The following is an 18618-nucleotide window of genomic DNA, read 5'->3' as shown; positions in this document are numbered from 1 at the left end:
AACCAGCATCTGCGGCCACAACGTGGCTACAACGTATTTTAACAAAAAAGATATGAATGTCGTGTGAGTAAAAGCATTATGATATTTAATAAAAATAAAAGTGTTAAATACGTATTATAATATATCTAACACATGTTTAATAGCAGTAGAGCTCTGTTTCTGCCCCCAAGTAGTAATGTCAGCTTTACTGCGTTATGTCTGAAGGTGACAGGCGCAGCGCAGTGGCAGTGTCCCTCAGGTCTTTGCGTTTTAAAGCTCTGAGTGGCACTGCAATGGACAGACGTGACACTTAACACCAGGAGCACGACTTGTCCATCCCGTCACTTGATATCATATAAAAAACGCATTATGCAAAATGGTAACGGTAAACTAAGTAAATACTAAAAAAGTTTACGGGTGAGCAAAAATTTCGTTCACTTTATCAAAGGCCTCTCCAAGTTCTCTATAGTGAAACCGTTTCGAAAAATGAAATACTACGCAACACATACCAAATTGCTTACTCGAGCCAAAGGATCCAATATCGTGGTGAGTTACAACTTTTGCCCCAAACACGTCACTATGTCCCCTACACACTTGTTAGTTCGCTTTCAACGTTTCAAATCAATGACTCCGCACATGTTTGCTTTTGTGTGCTCAATATAGTGTATTTGGATATTACTACCACATGGCTAACGGTATTGTTATGATTCTAGATTGTTCTATTGAATAAAGAGTAAATGCTATTAAGTCTTTGAATAAGGTTCTGCAAATCCCTAAATTTCATTAAACTTCAAATCTTCTAAATGATAATACTTGGTACTTGGTGTAACGGGCTGGTGTCCGCAACTCGACGTCAAGGCGCCTATTTTGCGTGATAAATGAAATGATAATAATCAACACATTTATATGTCTTTTGAATTTTGTTCAAACTTTAATTTTCAATCAAAGTTTTCACAACCAATTTTTATTACGACAAGAGTAAAACGAAGACAAAAACAGATAAGAGCAATATTACCTCGTCTATAACATGATAATTTACCTCTTAGGTAAATTGTACGACTATTATCTGCCACGATCTCAATAAAAGAACTACTAACATTCTTTAAGAACTTTGTTTGGTTGTAATAAAGTCGTTTTCTGAATCAATAGTTTCCTTTCCGGTATCTCGTCTAAATACGTGGCTTTTAATCTTCAGGGATCGAGATTAGTGCCACGTTATTGTGTCATTAATAACTTTATTTTGGGGGATTATCGATTGATGATTTTGTAAAGAATAGCGTCAATAGCATTATGTCAAAAATATTTAATACCTGATGTAGTGCTGGTAAATTCGTAGCATATTTTGAAGTTAAAAAAGAAAAGAAAGGAAGAAGATAAAGTGTATGATAGTTGATGGATTGTCCAAAGATACAAACAAGACTATTGTTGGCAGTACATAACTAAGTACTGTAGTCTAGGCTCTACTCTATGAGTAGAACTACTGGCTGAGTGAATATAGTTTTGTATTTAGAATGTGTTTAAAAAAATAGGATAGAGAATTGAACATCTTGGCAGATCTAGAAGTAGCCACAAAAAGTACATATGTAAAAAATACAATAAACATCTACTTTTGAAGTTAATCCCAGTTTATATTTATAAAGTACCTGGTAAGCACGTCCCTAGGTTACAGTACCGCCTATCTGCTTCAGCCACTAAAAAAAGCTCGTCTAGGGAAGTACTACCACGTTACCTATTTCTGCTGCCAAGAATTAATGTGAACGTTAATGAGTTCCGGTTTTGAAGGATAAGTTTGCTGGTGAAATTACAGGCACATGGGACCTGTGACCTCAGCGTGACGGGCGCAGTAGCAGTGCTCTCAGACATTTCTCAGACTTAGAACTTTGAACATTATGATATCAGCACACTTCAGAACGCATTCATACTAAACGTGCGTCCTATATGGCACGCTTACTATTAAACCTTGGTTAACTGATGCTGCTATGAGCGGAATCTTCTAAGTAACAGTAGAGTTCCTTGTGAAAGAGTTCATCCAGGAAGGTACTGCCACCTTATTTATTTCTATTGTTCAAGCGGTAATGTGAGCATTATGCGTTCCGGTTTCAAAGGGTATGGATGCTGATGAAATTGTAGGCACGTAAGACTTATAAACTTGTGTCTCAGGGTGACGAGTGCAATAACAGTGCCCCTGTTGTGCAACTGTGATGGGCAGGCGTCGCGTCGGCACGATTTGTTCGTATCGTAACTTGGTAACATAAAAAAAAAAGAAAGATAATGGTTGATGGATTGTCCCGAGATACAGAACTATCACTGAAAGTACTCAAGTGCCACCTAGCTGAAGAGTCAAGACATAAATAAACGAACCAGCTACTGATCAGTGAGAAGCAATGCCAGAATATAAGAAATCTTGGTGAGATGGTCTATTTCATCAGCAACGGTTGTTCTTCTTCTTTTTAGCACGTCGATGACTAATTTTATTAAACATTTATGTTACACAATGGATGAATTGGTGGTTGTAGTGCGCTTTCAGTTGATGCGTGCAACTATGGCCTCAACAAACATTTACTGAACGTGTGTCTTACCGTTCCTGAATAATGAAATTCGCAAGAGAATTTCCCAGTTCACGGCGAACCTGTTACTTTGTTTTCCGTATATACGAAATTATTCAGTAGGTCGACTGAAAAAGCGATTATTAGTCGTATGCGTTGTAAAATAATTTCACACTTTTTAACCGACTTCAAAAAAGGAGGAGGTTTTCAATTCGACTGTTTTTTTTGTATGTATGTTACGCGATTACTCTTTTGTGAACCGATTTTGATGATTCTTTTTTGTTGGGAAGAGGGCACCTCCGCATTGGTTCCATTTAAATTTGAAGAAAATATTTCACCTCTAAGGGTGGCAAACTAGGGGATGAATCCAGTTTTGCTGACTTTCCGTTAATCGATCGTAATAAAACTTGTATATCGTATATATCGATCGTAATAATACTTCCAATAAAAAAGCTGATAAGCAAACTTTGAGGTCGATCGATTTCTTTTCATAAAAAAGTTACAATAATATGACAAATAAGACACGTCCATCCATAACAGTTACAGTGCTGCTCAGAGCTTTAAGTCGGAAAGATCTGAGGTCCTCTGCGCTGCGCCCGTCACCCTGAGACATACCTTGAAAAGTCCCATCTGCTTGTAATTTCACTAGCACTTCAAAACCAAAACACAGTAATGTTTACATTACTGCTTAGCGATAGAAATAGTTAAGGTGGCAGTACTGCCCTGGTCGAACTCTTTCACAGAGAGCTCTACAGCTGCTAAAGGTTATGTATAAGCATGTGTATGTCCCTATTTGTTATTATGACCAAGCGTGTGTCGCTGTTGAGACAATAAAAATACATATGTTAGAACATATTGAATTGTATGTACAATTAAATTATTTTGTCTTTCAAATTAAAAGGACGATATAAGTAAACATGTTCATCCATCATGTCACGTGTTCACCTCGTAATCATCTCTATCATTTAAATATCGTTTTGAAGAAGAAATATTTTCATATTCAATCCAGAAAGACAATTAAATGAGCGATTAAGCCTTTTTAATTCACAGTTTTCAATAATAAAAATTTTAACGTTAAATTAAAACACCAAGTGCCTCAGCAGAGAAGGAAAATTGATAAATTTTCCATTTTAAAGCTAGAGAAAGTGGTGCTTATAATATTGTGTTGGCAGTTTATCTTAACTGCAGTCTGGTTGGAAAGATTGAAGGACTTCTTGCTCTTGACCTCTTTAATAACAGCAGAGATTGGCTTTGAAGCTTTATTCAATGAAAAACGTGAGGAGAATGCCGACGCACTTCCTTTCAAAGGGATGTATAACAAAAAGGTTCAACCGCGGTTATTTCGGCTTGTGATCGTTATCCTTATTGCACATATCCTTTTATCACGATAAAAGATAAGTGAAAACAAAAAAAGTCGTTTTTAATCATGTGACACATAGGGTTCTCTATCATAATTTCTAATGTGTACGTGGTCAACATTATTATTTTCTTACATTGCTCTTTATTCCGCAAAATAATAATTTTAAAAACGTTGCAAATTAATTTTCGTAAAAATTTCTGGTTGACCTCGCACTTTTTTATGTATATTGTTTAATATCTTGCTATAAACATATTTTAAACACACGAGATATGGACTTCTCTATACACATTTTGTGTTATGTTGTTAGCGTTATTATTATTTTATATTGCTTTTTTATAAGCAAAAAAGTAATTTTTAAAATGCGACACACGCTTTTGCATACGTATTTCTGATTGACTACGAACTTTGCACAGTTTTTATCTTCCAAAAAAAGTGTTTTTGTACACACGACACATTAATATAGGTTGTTCATGGAAATGTCTAATGTTATATAAATTTACATTGTTTTTTTATCGGGGAAAATAAGTAATTTTAAAACGCAACTCATTTATTATTTTCCATACGAGCACACACTTTATAGTTTATATTATATTTTTCGAGTGATAAAAGTAATTTTAAATACGCGATACACATGATTCCTCGTATAAATTTCTAATTGACCACACATATCTTTTTTTGTTTAATTAAATTAATTCCTTTTCATGATTACAAGTTTAATTACTCATCTTCATGTGTAATTGTAATATTAATTATTCCGTGAATCATAAATATAAAACAAAAACGTAGTACGAGATGTCTTTCCGAGATTGTGGTGGAAATGTGGTCGGAAATTTCTAATTGTGGCACATACATTAATATATTTATGTTATTTTCGTACAATCAGTGTGTTAATGAATTGAAAATACTTCAACATTAAGAAATACGAAGCGGCTTAAAATAAATATAAAAAAGCAGAATTGCGTCGTGTTCATTTCAGTGTTAAATTGGTTCATTCACGATTCAATTGGGTGAAATCAATTAACTGGATTACGAGTTAAAATGTTGGAAATACTGCAGTATTTTATGAATAATACAATTAAGTAGCACACATTTTTCATTATGTTAAGAATAACAAATTTATTCCTGCTTAGTTTAAAGAGAGAAGGTTAGACATCGACAAACTCATTCGATCAGATTGGGAATGTGTTTTTTATAATACCAAGTAACAAGACGAACAATTCGTGCACCTGATGGTAAGGGACACGCCTGTCCAAAACAGCTGCAGTGCCACCCAGTGCTTTAAATCACAAAGATCTGAGGGGCACTACCACTGCGCCTGTAACCCTGATACATAAGTTGACAAGACCCATGTGCCTGTAATTTCACCAGCTTTACAGCATTTTTAGCACATTACCGCTTGGCGGCTGAATTAGGTAAGGTGGCAGTACTTATACTATGATCCCTTTTAGAAGGACCTTGTCTCCTTGGAAAAGCCAGGTTTTTGAAATATGAGTATATAGGGTTGATTCTAACATACTAAATGTTACCAACCACACAGGACTAAATTACTAACGCCATAAGCAACAACTTTTGTTCCAAGACTTTTATTTATTTAATTATTTATTGTACAAAAAAAACAAAAACACATTTAGTAACAAGGAAAACATAAACAAAAGGTACTGCTTATTTCTAACATATTGTTTTACCTGCAGGCCGAAATACAGGAGACAATAATTACACTAGGAGGTTTACGCGCACAACAAAATAAAAATTATGAAGAAAAGAAAATCGAAAAAATAATAAATTTTTAATTTTTAAATATTTAGATAAATAGATATTTCGTACTACAATACCTATAAAATGGATGGAATAGTCGATAAATAGCGCTCCTTAACTCTCATTTTGAATATTGACTTTTTATAATACGTCATACTTTTACTTTCGTATAAAAATAAAAGTAGGTATTTAAATAGATCACTCTAAATGGTGGTAATAAGTCTGTGCAGTAGCAAAAGAAAGCACCACCAAAATTATTTTTATGAATGACACGTGTGTGAGGCGTTGCTAAAAATGCACATCTAAAAAGTGTCAGATAGTAAAATAAAACTTAAGTTTATTTTTATAAAAAGTCATGGTACAAAATTATTGCTTTTGATGTTAGTAATATAGACAATAATGGGCATATGTAATCAAAGGTTATTTTATCTCATTAACGGGTGAAATATAACAATTGCCAGATCGTTTTGCTAATAGATTTATGAGGATCGGTCGCACCGCGGCGGGTGGTGCGTCGGTGGGGGCGGGGTAGAGTAATTAATGGCAATAAAGCTTTCTCTTATTGCGAAATTAGTTCATTGGCTGATTATCGTGAGCTTATAAATTTACTAATGGTTTATATGAAGTATTTTATGGTTTTCAGTGTTTAATAGTGTGTTATAATAATAATATCTATAATAACGCACACACTCAACATAGCCCCACAATAGTGAAACCCTGTATCACGGGTGTCTTGGACGCACAGTTAGGGTCGTATTCTAGAACTCTACTCAATGCACAAGTCAGGATTGCACTGGAAACACAAGCACTGGAAATACAACCCTAATGGTAGGGACTTGAGTATGATTTCGAGTGCTTTAAACCATACTCAAATCCTGACTTGAGCATTGAGTAGAGTTCTAGAATACGACTTAGACAATTATAAATTACACCCAAACTCACGAGAGTAATGTGTAGGACAATTAAATATTTCCCCTAGCCCGGGAATCGAACCTGGGACCTCTGTGTGGCAGCCCGGCATGGTAACCGTTCGGCCACGTAGGCAGTTATGTTAAAGTACACAGAATAGATAGATAGATAGATAGATATACACTTTATTGCTCACATACAATAACAAAAACAGTACATAGACAACTTAAAACTAATGTGGGCAAAGGCGGTCTTATCGCTAAGAGCGATCTCTTCCAGACAACCTTTGAGGTATAGGAAAGCTAATCTAAGGAGAAGAGGTAGTGTGCCAAAGTCAGAAACGTATAAGTAGTATAATATATATATATATATCGAATAATAAATAAACAAATAACGGTGTACTAGACTTACATATATATTTGTAAATAATAAAGAAATATATATACCTAAATATACTTATATATACTTAGAATATCTTAGAATATCTGTGTATATATATGTGTGCAGTATACGCACAGCTTTGTAGAGGTTTGAGTGGAGACCAATTAAATCTCAATGTTCAGAATAACTGAAAAACTAATTTTCAGTTCCCGTGAAAGATTATTGTAATTTATGTATAGGTTAAAATTTATTAGACATCTAAACAACTCCTATTTGCCAATTAGAAAATAAAAGTAAGAAATAATTTCATATTTTTGAGTAAGGACTGTTTTATCCAGAACTAGCTCACAAAACGTTTGTCTCATTTTGGGTTAAGTAGATATATTTTCATGGTTTCTTACAATATTCTAATGACAATTTTACTGACGTGTAGAGAAACAAATTTTACGTTCAGAAATGGTATCATCTTAATTTCACGTATTTTTATTCACACTAGTGTAATAGCAGTCCGATATATATTATTATGTATTTTAAGCGAAGTGTGTAATATGTATGAGAAGCGAGGGCGTGTCAGTGGCAATGGCATCCTGAGGATGTTTAGCTCTCGTATTGACAGTAAATTTCAAATTTTTGGGTCAAAACCACTACCTACTGATCAAATTAAGTAATGATTTGTGTATTCTCCTAATTCTTGTGGTTTATTAATATTCCAAATTAATTGCAATTGTACTACATGTTACTTAGTAGTTTTAAGGTTTTCTTTAGTAATTATCAAATAAATATTATTATTACTATTCTATTATTGTTATTTAGACTTCGTCTCTTCCATGGCCTAAAATATCAATTTGAAACTTTTTAATGGGAGAGATGGTATTAGCCCGGCAATAGCCCAGTCGGCCGGGGTCAGGGACTTACTCGTAGGTTTAAGAGCGAGCCGTGACGAGCAGGACGGCCTTCTGCATTTGTGGAGGAAGCGAAATATTATTATTATTATTATAAATTTCAGGCTCCAGGCTCAAAGCAGAAAACTACCAGACTCCACAGTAATGGACTTACACCTCATTAATTTATTTAGACATAAAGTATAATAGAGCCAGTTTCCATAGTTCCAAACTTACACCCCAGTAATCAATCTGCACCTTTCTTTCTATTCCATCCTCTAAGATCTACACACACAAAATAGAAAACGGGACAGTAAATGTAATATTACTACATCTAGATCTGCTTTTGGGTACATTCCAACTTGAGTATATATTATCATAATTCGGACGAAAGCGTTCAATATTGGCTGACGGCCAGACTGTGCATACCCCAACGGAATGTCCACAGGAACTAACGTCATGACGAGATAGTGCCTTTTTCAACAAAGTAGAAATTAGGCCAGCTAGGCAGCAGCAGTGTAGGGTGTCGCCGATTGAGACGAAAGAACGTAGACGAAATCAGAGTAGGATCTTCAGTCACAGAAACAAGGACATTTTAGTTTTTTTATTAGTTTATACAGGATGTTAAAATAATAACAAAATTAAATATTGGGAAAATAACAATTACCTACACTCGTTCACCGTAGCTATTGTGGGTCCATTCGTTATGCCTCTGTGGTGTATGCCTCCGACTTGGGTTAGGTAGGATAAACGTAATGCATAGCTTTTTTTTAAATAAAATGTACTCGCATATACAAAAATGCTTTTAGACAAACAAAAAAAAAAATATGTATAACTGTTATGAACTACTTATACTAACAATAGTTGAACATGCAAAATCATCTTTTTTTATAATACCTAGTAAGGGGACGAACATGTCGTGCGCCTGGTGGACTTACACACCTGTCCATACGAGTTGCAGTGCTTTAATTCTTTAAAGCTTGAAATCGCAAAGATCTGAGGGGCACTGCCACTGCGCCCGCAACCCTGAATCATAAGTTGACAAGTCCCATGTGCCTGTATTTTCACCACTAGTGTTCTTTTTACTTAAAGTGTCTAATATAATCACAGTTTTTGCTTAATTACAACAAATGGATTTTTAGCAAAAACGCAGTAACACACGTACCTACACATGAAAATAAATTAAATTCAGAATCATTTAGTTATTGACCGTACTTGATGCAAATAGACTAAATATCTGACAAAAAATGTTGTTCCGAAATTTATTAAAACCGGGGGCATAACAAAACATGGGGCATAACGAATATACCCGCTATTGTTACCGCCAAGCGGTAATACTTCTGCACTTTTGGTTTTAAAAGGTAAGGGTACTGGTGAAACTACGAGCATGTTTATGTCTCAGGGTGACGGGTGCAGTGCAATCTTTGCGATTTTAAGTTTTGAGTTGCACCACATTGTTAAAAGGTGGGATTGTTGCTTACCATCTGGCGCACGACTTGTTCGTCCCTTCAAGTATTATGAGTACCAGAGTAGCGGAATTCACTCCTGGGTTCACTTCCCAGAACCTGGGACTTTCTCATCCAGCGCCCACAGTGTAAAACTGTTGGGTCACCGATGTCATCAGAAAACACAAAATTTATCGATCATATGCCTACAAATCTCTTCTGTATTATTACTTAAAATTTACCTATCTGAAAAATTTAAAATAGATTAGAGATTCTGAATTATTCATTAAAATCCTGCCGAGGGTAAACAAAGCTGTTGATTTCCTCACAAATAAGGTTCTTGTTGTTAAACACGGTCTGTAGCCTTTTTTTAAAACTTTTTTTATACGAAATGGCCACCTATTGTGACCATATAAAAAAAAAATAGACCTTTGAACATTTGTATTGACTTCTTTTAACACCCTGTTAAGTCACGATGGGATAGTTGAGTTTTTCGGTCACATAGTAGAAATTAGGCCGGCTATATAGGTCAGGCCAGTGAATACAGTTTTACGCACTCAGCGAAGCCGTTTAATCCTTCCAATGTTCGTAATCACCCTCTTTTATTACCTCGCTTCGTTTTTATTGAATTTCTGTCGTCAAAGAAGGAACCATTCTGTGATCTTTCCTTACGTCCGTAAATTCGTTCTTGTATCTTCTATTTTTTTATCAAAATGTCGTATTGTCTAACAGGTAGGGTTTGCAACGTTAGTACATTATTTTCGACAGTATAAGACATTATAATAAATGAATATCAATTCATTATAAATTTAAATACAATGAATAGCGACATCTCTAGCCGGGCCTGGTACGAAATACTTTCATAGATTTCCCATAGATGGCGCTACGGCTAAAAAGTCGTTGGACAATAAACCAAATACAAAGATATGACGATAAACACATGGAAAAATTCGTGAGGTCAGGTGGTTAACTTAATATAGCATCTGGCACGGTTTACTAGAAGACATCGGTTCGAATCCTGCCGGATCGATGGATTTTTTTCAGAGTGTTCGATTTTTGTATTAATAATTATAACAAACTAGTGGACTAACTTCACATAAAATAATTGAACATCAATTCAATATAAATTTAAATATAAGTATTTTTTTTATAAAGTTTCGATGAATGTTGTATCATCTCACACATCAATCATCTAATCAAGATATATGCAAAGACTCAATCAAAATAATAAAGGGATCTGAAACAAATATACTTTCTGATAAAACTGCATTGGCAGTGCATGATAAGATGTTGTAGGCGATTTGCACACTGTTCAAATCAAGTCACTAATAATGCTCTTCAAGGCGTATTATCGGTCCATATACATATATGTCCTTGAAATCATTGATCACACATCAAATATTCTAAGCAAGCTTACAATGTCATCCGCGTTCAATACAATGATATATTTCTCCTCTCTTCCTTTCTAAAGCCCTAGAATTCGCCCTCCATAAACAACTTATTCTTACCTCACCTTCTACAATCTTTTATGTCCGTTACAGTCTGGCTTTCGTCCATCTCATAGCACTGTTGGAGCATTACTGAACATTACGGAAGACATACGTCGTGCTATGGATGATACGACGGATGGACGATACGGCTCACTGTCATTGCCCTCTTGGATTTCAGCAACGCATTTAACTCTGTTGACTTTGACATTCTCCTTCATGGTGCCCTTCAGGCGGTTAATATCCCCTCTTCTGTTTTAAGCTGGTTCTCTTCTTATCTTTTCATGGTCGCCAACACTACGTGAAAGTCAATAATGAGTTGTCATTTTGGTCTAACTTAACTGCTGGTGTGCCCCAAGACGGCGTACTCTCTCCCTTACTCTTTTTCATTTTCATCAATAATATTTCCTGTGTCATTTCTGCTCCCATCCGTCTATATGCTGATGACCTTCAACTCTATGGTAACTTTTCGGTGGGCGAGGTATCTGAAGCAATTGCGGCCATCAATTTTGTTTTGTCTGCCATACAGTTATGGGCTAAATCATTTGGCCTTTTAGTTAATCCCACTTAATTCAAGTCTCAATTCATGATTTTAGGCAGTAGCAGATTAAGGTGCAAGTTGGATTAGTCATCGGTACCCTAGTTTTGTAGCGTTAGTATATGATGGAACTGGTATGGCATATACTAACAAAGAAAAAATCTAGGGCTAGTAATGGACTGCACATTTTCTTGGATTTCTCATGTCAACGAGGTTAGCAGACGAATGCACTTCTCATTTCACTCTCTCAAACGACTCCAATACTTTCTCCCTTTTCATACCAAAATTGTGCTTGCGCAAATCCTTCTTCTTCCCATACTCGACTATGTCGACGTTTGTTATTTAGATGTGACCGAAGAGCTTATGAATAAACTAGAGCGCCTAGAAAACTTGACTATCCGATTTATTTTCAGTCTCAGTAAGTTCGACCGCGTTTCCGAATTTCGGCTTGCTTAAAATGGCTCCCAATTCGCCTTCGTCGTGATGGGCAAATCCTGTCCGTCCTTTTTAACATACTTTATGACGCCGATTCCCCTTCCTACCTGTGCTCCCTGTTCCTGTTGCTACCCCCTCCCACCCGTTCAAGGCGTCCGTGCATCACCAAGATGGTCGTTAGTCCTAACTGTAAAACAAATTTCTTTTTTAACTCCTTTTCCTTATGTGCAACGCAGTTGTTGAACAGACTCCCTTCCCATATCCAGTCTAGTCTGTCTATCTCTTCTTTCAAGAAAAGATTGAAAGCGCATTTTCTAGCTGAACTCTCTTAGTAGTCATCTTATTATATTTTTTACATACTTATTTAACGTATATATATATAACGTATATATGTATATATGTGTATCTATGTGTATATATTACATTATCTACATATTAATGCTATTTATTATGATTCATTGTAATACTTATGTAAGTAATGGTATTTTTTTATGTTTTATTTATGTACTTTATTATATTTCTTCCGCATTCTCTCTTGCACGCTATTGCCCGCTTAATCATAGCTCTCACTGCCCTGAGTTGATTTGAAGAGATCTCTTTTAGAGATAAGTCCACCTTTGCTCAACGTCTGTTTATCTAATATTTCTGTTGTATTTATTTGGTGTAATAAAGAATATAAATTAATAATTTGTAGTTGCAGACTGTTACATGTGTGACTACTGTATTATATTTTTATAACATCTTTGTGAAATAATGTGGCAAGCAATAAATATATAAATATGGTAGTTTCACCTCTTAGACAGAGAATGTTAGACAGTACTAATAGGATTATAAGTGCTATTACTCGCAGTTGCAATTCGTCCATACCTGCGATATTGTATCTTACTCATTACGTAATTGTAGATGCCTATTCACTCTAACCTTGAAAAGGTCCAAGTTATGGTGTTCAGGAAATAAGTCTGCAAGCAGGGAATTCCACTCCATAGTCGTTCGCTAAATAAGTACGTTACGCTACATCCAAATCGTTGGATTATCCAAAACATAAGAGTGAAACCCCAGCCTACGTCTAGTCCCTCGATGATGGAAATGTATTCTACATTTCCAACTTTTCTACAATTCCACCAAAAATAAAATAAACTTGCATATTGCGAAAGAAAATCATTAAGAAAGAAGATATTCATAATATTAACCTTAGAACTAAATCCAAACTCATGGTGCAACGATTCTTTTATGGGGAACTGTATACGATAAGGTTACAATAAGATTTCGGAGCATATATTTTATTTATTTTATTTATTTATTTCAGACACAATAACAGTTCACAAACCATATAAGAAACTTGATACAAATTTAAATATAGAACACTTGTTAGCTTGGAACCAATAACAATTGTGCACAACACTTAATTGACTTTAGTTTGTTAAACATTTAAAAACTATTAAAAACAAAAATATAATCATTAAAAAGAAAAATATAATTATAATAATTAAACAAACAATTTATAACTCACAACAATATATAAAGATTCTCATTTCCTAAGTTTAAAACTAAAAGTATTTTAATTGAAAAGTCATATTACAAAATTGATGAGTACCTATGTGTTAGATAAAAATGTATGGAAAGACAATATGAGTCTAGATTCCACACATTTATGATTCAATTTAAGTTTATTTGAAACGAGCAATCCCTAAAGTTTCTTGCTCGTTCTTTTCAGGGAGGTCAACGTAGTGAACGAGCAGTAACTTAAAAAACGACGCTTTCAATAAAAATTATACCTGTTGATTATATGATTATTTGACATTGACTTTGACTTTAAAAGCCACAAAAAGAATAAAGAAAATGCAAACACTATCTTTACACACCACGTAGTTTTGTCAAAAAATATGCGATTTCAGAATTAATTAAAAACGAAAACTTTTTACGATTACTTGTTTCAATACAATTCAGGTTTGTCATCCTACTTTTTACTGAACTGTCGCACTGTAGTGGATGATCATTCAAAAGTTTTCGGAAGTTCAAAATGGTGATCATTGGAAGTCTCCAAAACAACCTGAGATTTTGATGAAGAGGGATCATGGTCGTCATCTAGTTGTTGTATTCTGCTGAACATAGCTCAACATATAAAACTTCCTCAAAACTCCTCTCTATTACAGAGAGGAGATAACGAGGAATCAACTCATTTTCAAGCTATTATTCATGTTGATCGCCTTACAAAATTGAGTTGTTAATCAATTTTGCTGCAGCCGGGTATCGGCGGGCGGGCAAGGATATTGCATGTTAGTACACATTTCCCTTTCCTGCTGTTCGGTATTATGCTTATGATTCCACAACAACCACCTTGTAAGTTGATAACATTTGATTTGTAATTATCGATTCAACTCCCTTCTTTGATTTCTGCCTGACACTATTATTTTCTACGTGAGTACGGTCAACGGGGTGACTCCCTTTGAACTTAAGATTTAAATTGAATTTCATGTCATCTACGACATCTACAATATTATAGTTCAGCGGTCTGTTGATTTTGTTTATTAAATTTATGTCATTTTAAACACTGAACTGTGATTATTGACATCATTTTCAAATTTTCTCGTCACCTTTTTACAAGAAAAAAAAAATTGGTAGTCAAATTAACGTTGAAAACTGTAAACAGTTGTCTCGAGAGAAACATTACTATACTTTTCTCTTTTATTTTTTTAAACATGGTCAGGTGAGGAAGAATCGTTTTATATATATAAAATATAAAAATTATATACCGAATTTCTTGCTAACTGTGAACTTTATTATTGTAATTATACAAGCAAATGTTTCTCCGGAAATCAATCAACCTGTCACGAGTAACTAATTGCCAGGGCATGTCGTATCCACTAATTCGGGACGTGTCGACGCTTCAACGTCTTGCACTATCCGACGATTACTCTATTAAATCGCTTACAATGAATCGTTCCCCTTCACCACTATAAATAAAATTAATATCTCTGAAACTTACTTAGTGTCTTGTAAAAACAGATGTCTAGGTCACATCTGTTCCAGGCAACTAGCTTCAAATAGCAATTTGTATTTACAGTTTCAAAGCAAATTTAAAGTAAAACCTTCTCTTAAATCGAAAATATGTTTGAAGGATTTGGTTGCTCATCCGTTTTTTACACTTCCCTTTCGTATGTCGTAAAATGTTCAACCAGTAAAGCACCTGGGGTACTTTAAACGTACTAAGCTGGCAGATTTAGAGGTTTCGCGGTAAAAGCAAAGTTGCACTATGTTAAAAACTTACCAACATGACTCTTGGTCACACTACGTGAAAATTTACTGACTGGAATAGCGTGAAAAGGAATTTATGTTACTAAGTTTCCGATTCCAGTTTTTATTATTACTGCATTTCATTTTGAATTATTTTTGTTTTTTTATTGTTCACAGAGAAACAAGGATTTCTTCAGCAGCCGCGTTAGCTGGGGGAACTGAACGGCCTGAACCTGCATTGACAGCTTCATTTGCACTTTTGAACCTTGTCCCTGGACCTGAAGGTGGAAATTTATGGCGGCAAGTAGGAAGAGTATATGGTCGAAGCGTTAGACTCCACACTATAGTCTGGCCTGGTGGACGCCTCGTTGCCCACGGACAGTCAGCTGGAGCACGTACCATATTCCGCATCGTCACGGCCTTAGCACCCCCCTTTGTTATGGAAGGCGAGCTGGATGAAGATGGACAATGTCTCAGAGGGCTTCCGTGTCATAGACCCCAAACGTCGGACAGAGATAATCTAACCCTTGCTTTCAATGAGTTAGAAAGAGAAGGAGACCAAGAAGAAGTAAATGATTTTTTCTTCCCAACTCCCGAGCCAACAACATTTTCAAGAATGGCAACACACTGTTGTTACGGACTAGCTATGGATCTCTTAGAAAACATTGCACAAGAACTTGAGTTTGATTTTCATTTGTACATAGTTGAAGATGGTCTTTATGGATCGAGAAAATTAGTCAAACCATTTCGAAAGCTAAGTGAATATCAAAGCGTTGCGAACGAGTTTTTAATGAGTCAACAGATAGATCAGACTTATCGCTCACAATATCGTAACGGGAAATTGAGTGACGAAGAGAACGAGAAATTGTATGAAAAATTATATCTAAACAGCGAAGCAGATGAAGACACTGAGAAATGGAATGGAGTTATTGGCGATTTAGTTTCTGGAGCTGCTCATATGTCTTTTGCTGCTCTGAGTGTTTCAGCTGCCAGAGCGGAAGTGGTCGAGTTTAGTCAGCCATATTTCTTTAGTGGCGTTTCAATACTAGCTGCCCCAAACCAAAAGCCTGATATCCCGCTACTTGCATTTTTATTACCGTTTTCACCAGAGCTATGGATAGCAATATTTACTTCGCTCAATGTGACAGCAATAGCTGTAGCTATATACGAGTGGTTGTCGCCTTTTGGTTTGAACCCTTGGGGAAGACAGAGGTCGAAGAACTTCAGCATCGCAAGTGCCCTGTGGGTGATGTGGGGACTACTGTGTGGCCACTTAGTTGCCTTCAAAGCGCCCAAGAGCTGGCCTAACAAGTTTCTAATAAACGTGTGGGGTGGCTTTTCTGTGATATTTGTCGCCAGTTACACTGCCAATATTGCCGCCCTTATAGCTGGATTGTTTTTTCACAATGCAGTTGATGATTATCAAGGTAGAAGTAATGTGAGTTTGTAATCATTATTATTGACAATTTTAATACTTAATATAATTCACTCCCTTGGGGTAGAAAACTCTTTCATAGAAAAACAATACCGCCTAAAAGAAATCCGAGACGAAAAATATACGAAGGTACCTGTTTATTCTGCCTGGTTATATGCAAATACCTTCGGGGTCCTGGTAATGGGAATAATGTTCCCATAATTATTATTACTCCACGTCAACTGTTTTTGTGCTTCGTCCTACCTCCATAATTCATAATCACCGTTGTTGCTGTTAATGGTTATAGGGGTGTGAGAAACGGAATAACTGTGCAACAACTTAGCATTGTAATGAGTGCGTGAAACCTTCGTTAGGATGAAATAAATTCACAATTAACGTATAAATTTTGAATTCATTTTTTGGTTTTTCTTCAGTTACCAAACAATACAATAAAAACACGTTCGTATCAACCGGTTTTAAAATCAAAGTTCTCTGAAGAAGCAAGCGTATAGCGTATTTCAGGGAACTTCGATTTTAAAACCGAGTGATACTTCATTCCACGCTTTAAGATTAACGATAATTTCAGTGGCTATCCCAGCGAGTGGGAACAGCGAGGTCATCAATAGCGGAGTACTACGTGCAAAGGAATAATCCGCAGCTAGCACAGCATATGCGCCGTCACGCCTTACAGGATATTGAAGAGGGTATTCAGAGGTTGAGGTAAAGATTTATTGTTGCTCATTAATGCTGTAGTTATTAGAGTTACGTTAGAAGGTAAAAACAATTGCAAAGTTGAAGCAACGTAAAACTACCTTTAAAAAAGACTTTACTGGCTGAGAGCCAATAAAGGTTTTCGCGTTTGTTGCACATAGGATATTTCCTAACTATTTTTTCGGGGAAAAAACAAACTATTTAACACATCGGAAATAAAACTATTTTTTTTATTTTATATTACAAAACGTTGGTTTGTTTAAAAAACAAATAATATACGCGATTAAGATCCGAAAAAGTGATTAGCACTAGGAAGTTTTATGACAATAAAACCTTGAGTGAAGAAATAGATTTGTTACAGATGGCGTTACGGCAAAAAATTCGTTAAAAAACCAAAATAAGATCTGCAACAAGCACATAGAAAAATTCGTAAGGTCCGCTGGTTTGTTCCGTGGCTTAGTTGGCATAACATCTGGCACGGTTTGCTGGAAGACGTTGGTTCGAATCTAGCCGGATCGAAGGATTTTTTCTAAGTGTTCGATCTTTGTATTAATATTTGTAATAAGAACTTGTTATGGAAACTAACCACTTCCGGAACACAGAAATATTGATAGATACTAAAAAATTTAGAAATCTCAAGCAAGTGCATACCACATCCATCTTAGGTCAGATGAACGTTAATATCAACCGAAAAATTTAAGAAATAGTGATTCTATTCAAGAAAATCGCCTTCTGGTACTCAGGAGTATCTACCGACGATGTTTATACGACCCATTAGCTCGAAGTACTTTGCTTCCTACTTCCCACCCTCCCTACCATAGTATGTAAGACTAGTAGTGTAACTCCATAGAAACGAAACAGCGGCGTGGCCGATATGTGTGCGCGGCCGCCGCGCGCCAAGTACGGCAGCACACGTTCGCATAATCTCGCGATGCACTCGCAATGCACAACGCGATTTATGGCATGCGCCTTTTTTTTACTACTCCGGCACTAGGGAAACCTAGTATCACGGGTGCCAGGGGCACACACAACCACAAATTACACAAACTCACCAGAAAAATAAATGTAAGCCGTACATGTATTTCTCCCGGCCCGGGAATCGAACCCAGGACCTCTGCGTGGCAAACCTGCATGGATATTGTTCGGCCACGAAGGTAGTAAGCCATTTAATATAGAATTCAATCATCCGCTCGGCGTTTAAAAACTGACATCAAATAGTAGACATATTTATTGTTGTGTTTATGGTAGTTTAAACAAGACTGCTTTAAATTTGAATTTTAAATTTAATTTCTATTTGATAATTATACCACCATAATCGAGATACCAATTCGCGATACTGGTACAAAAATATCAATATGTAAGTACTGCATTTGACAAACGTCATTTTAGTACAGCACGAGCATACTGAGACGAATACCTTAATTTTTTCTAATTATATTTACAATCAATGTGACAACCCTATACTCCGAGAACCATGATGGCATTCACGCCCCGAACAGGTGGGGAGTTGCACTACTTTATACTAGGGCTCCATTATGTTTTC

General features: G+C 35.8%; 1 protein-coding gene across 1 annotated transcript; it reads left to right on the top strand.

Moving 5' to 3' along the window:
• Positions 1 to 15181: 15181 nt before the first annotated feature.
• On the top strand, positions 15182 to 17088 carry LOC113240336 (glutamate receptor ionotropic, NMDA 3A-like). The gene is made up of 2 exons (XM_026477608.1): positions 15182 to 16388; positions 16951 to 17088. Exons 1-2 carry the CDS (start codon positions 15390 to 15392, stop codon positions 17086 to 17088), a joined length of 1137 nt encoding a protein of 378 aa, XP_026333393.1. The 5' UTR covers positions 15182 to 15389.
• Positions 17089 to 18618: the final 1530 nt, after the last annotated feature.

This window comes from Hyposmocoma kahamanoa, unplaced genomic scaffold (assembly GCF_003589595.1).
Source record: "Hyposmocoma kahamanoa isolate Upper Pololo Valley unplaced genomic scaffold, ASM358959v1 133856, whole genome shotgun sequence".
Classification (NCBI taxonomy): domain Eukaryota; kingdom Metazoa; phylum Arthropoda; class Insecta; order Lepidoptera; family Cosmopterigidae; genus Hyposmocoma; species Hyposmocoma kahamanoa.
This window is presented reverse-complemented; position numbering and strand designations above follow the sequence as displayed.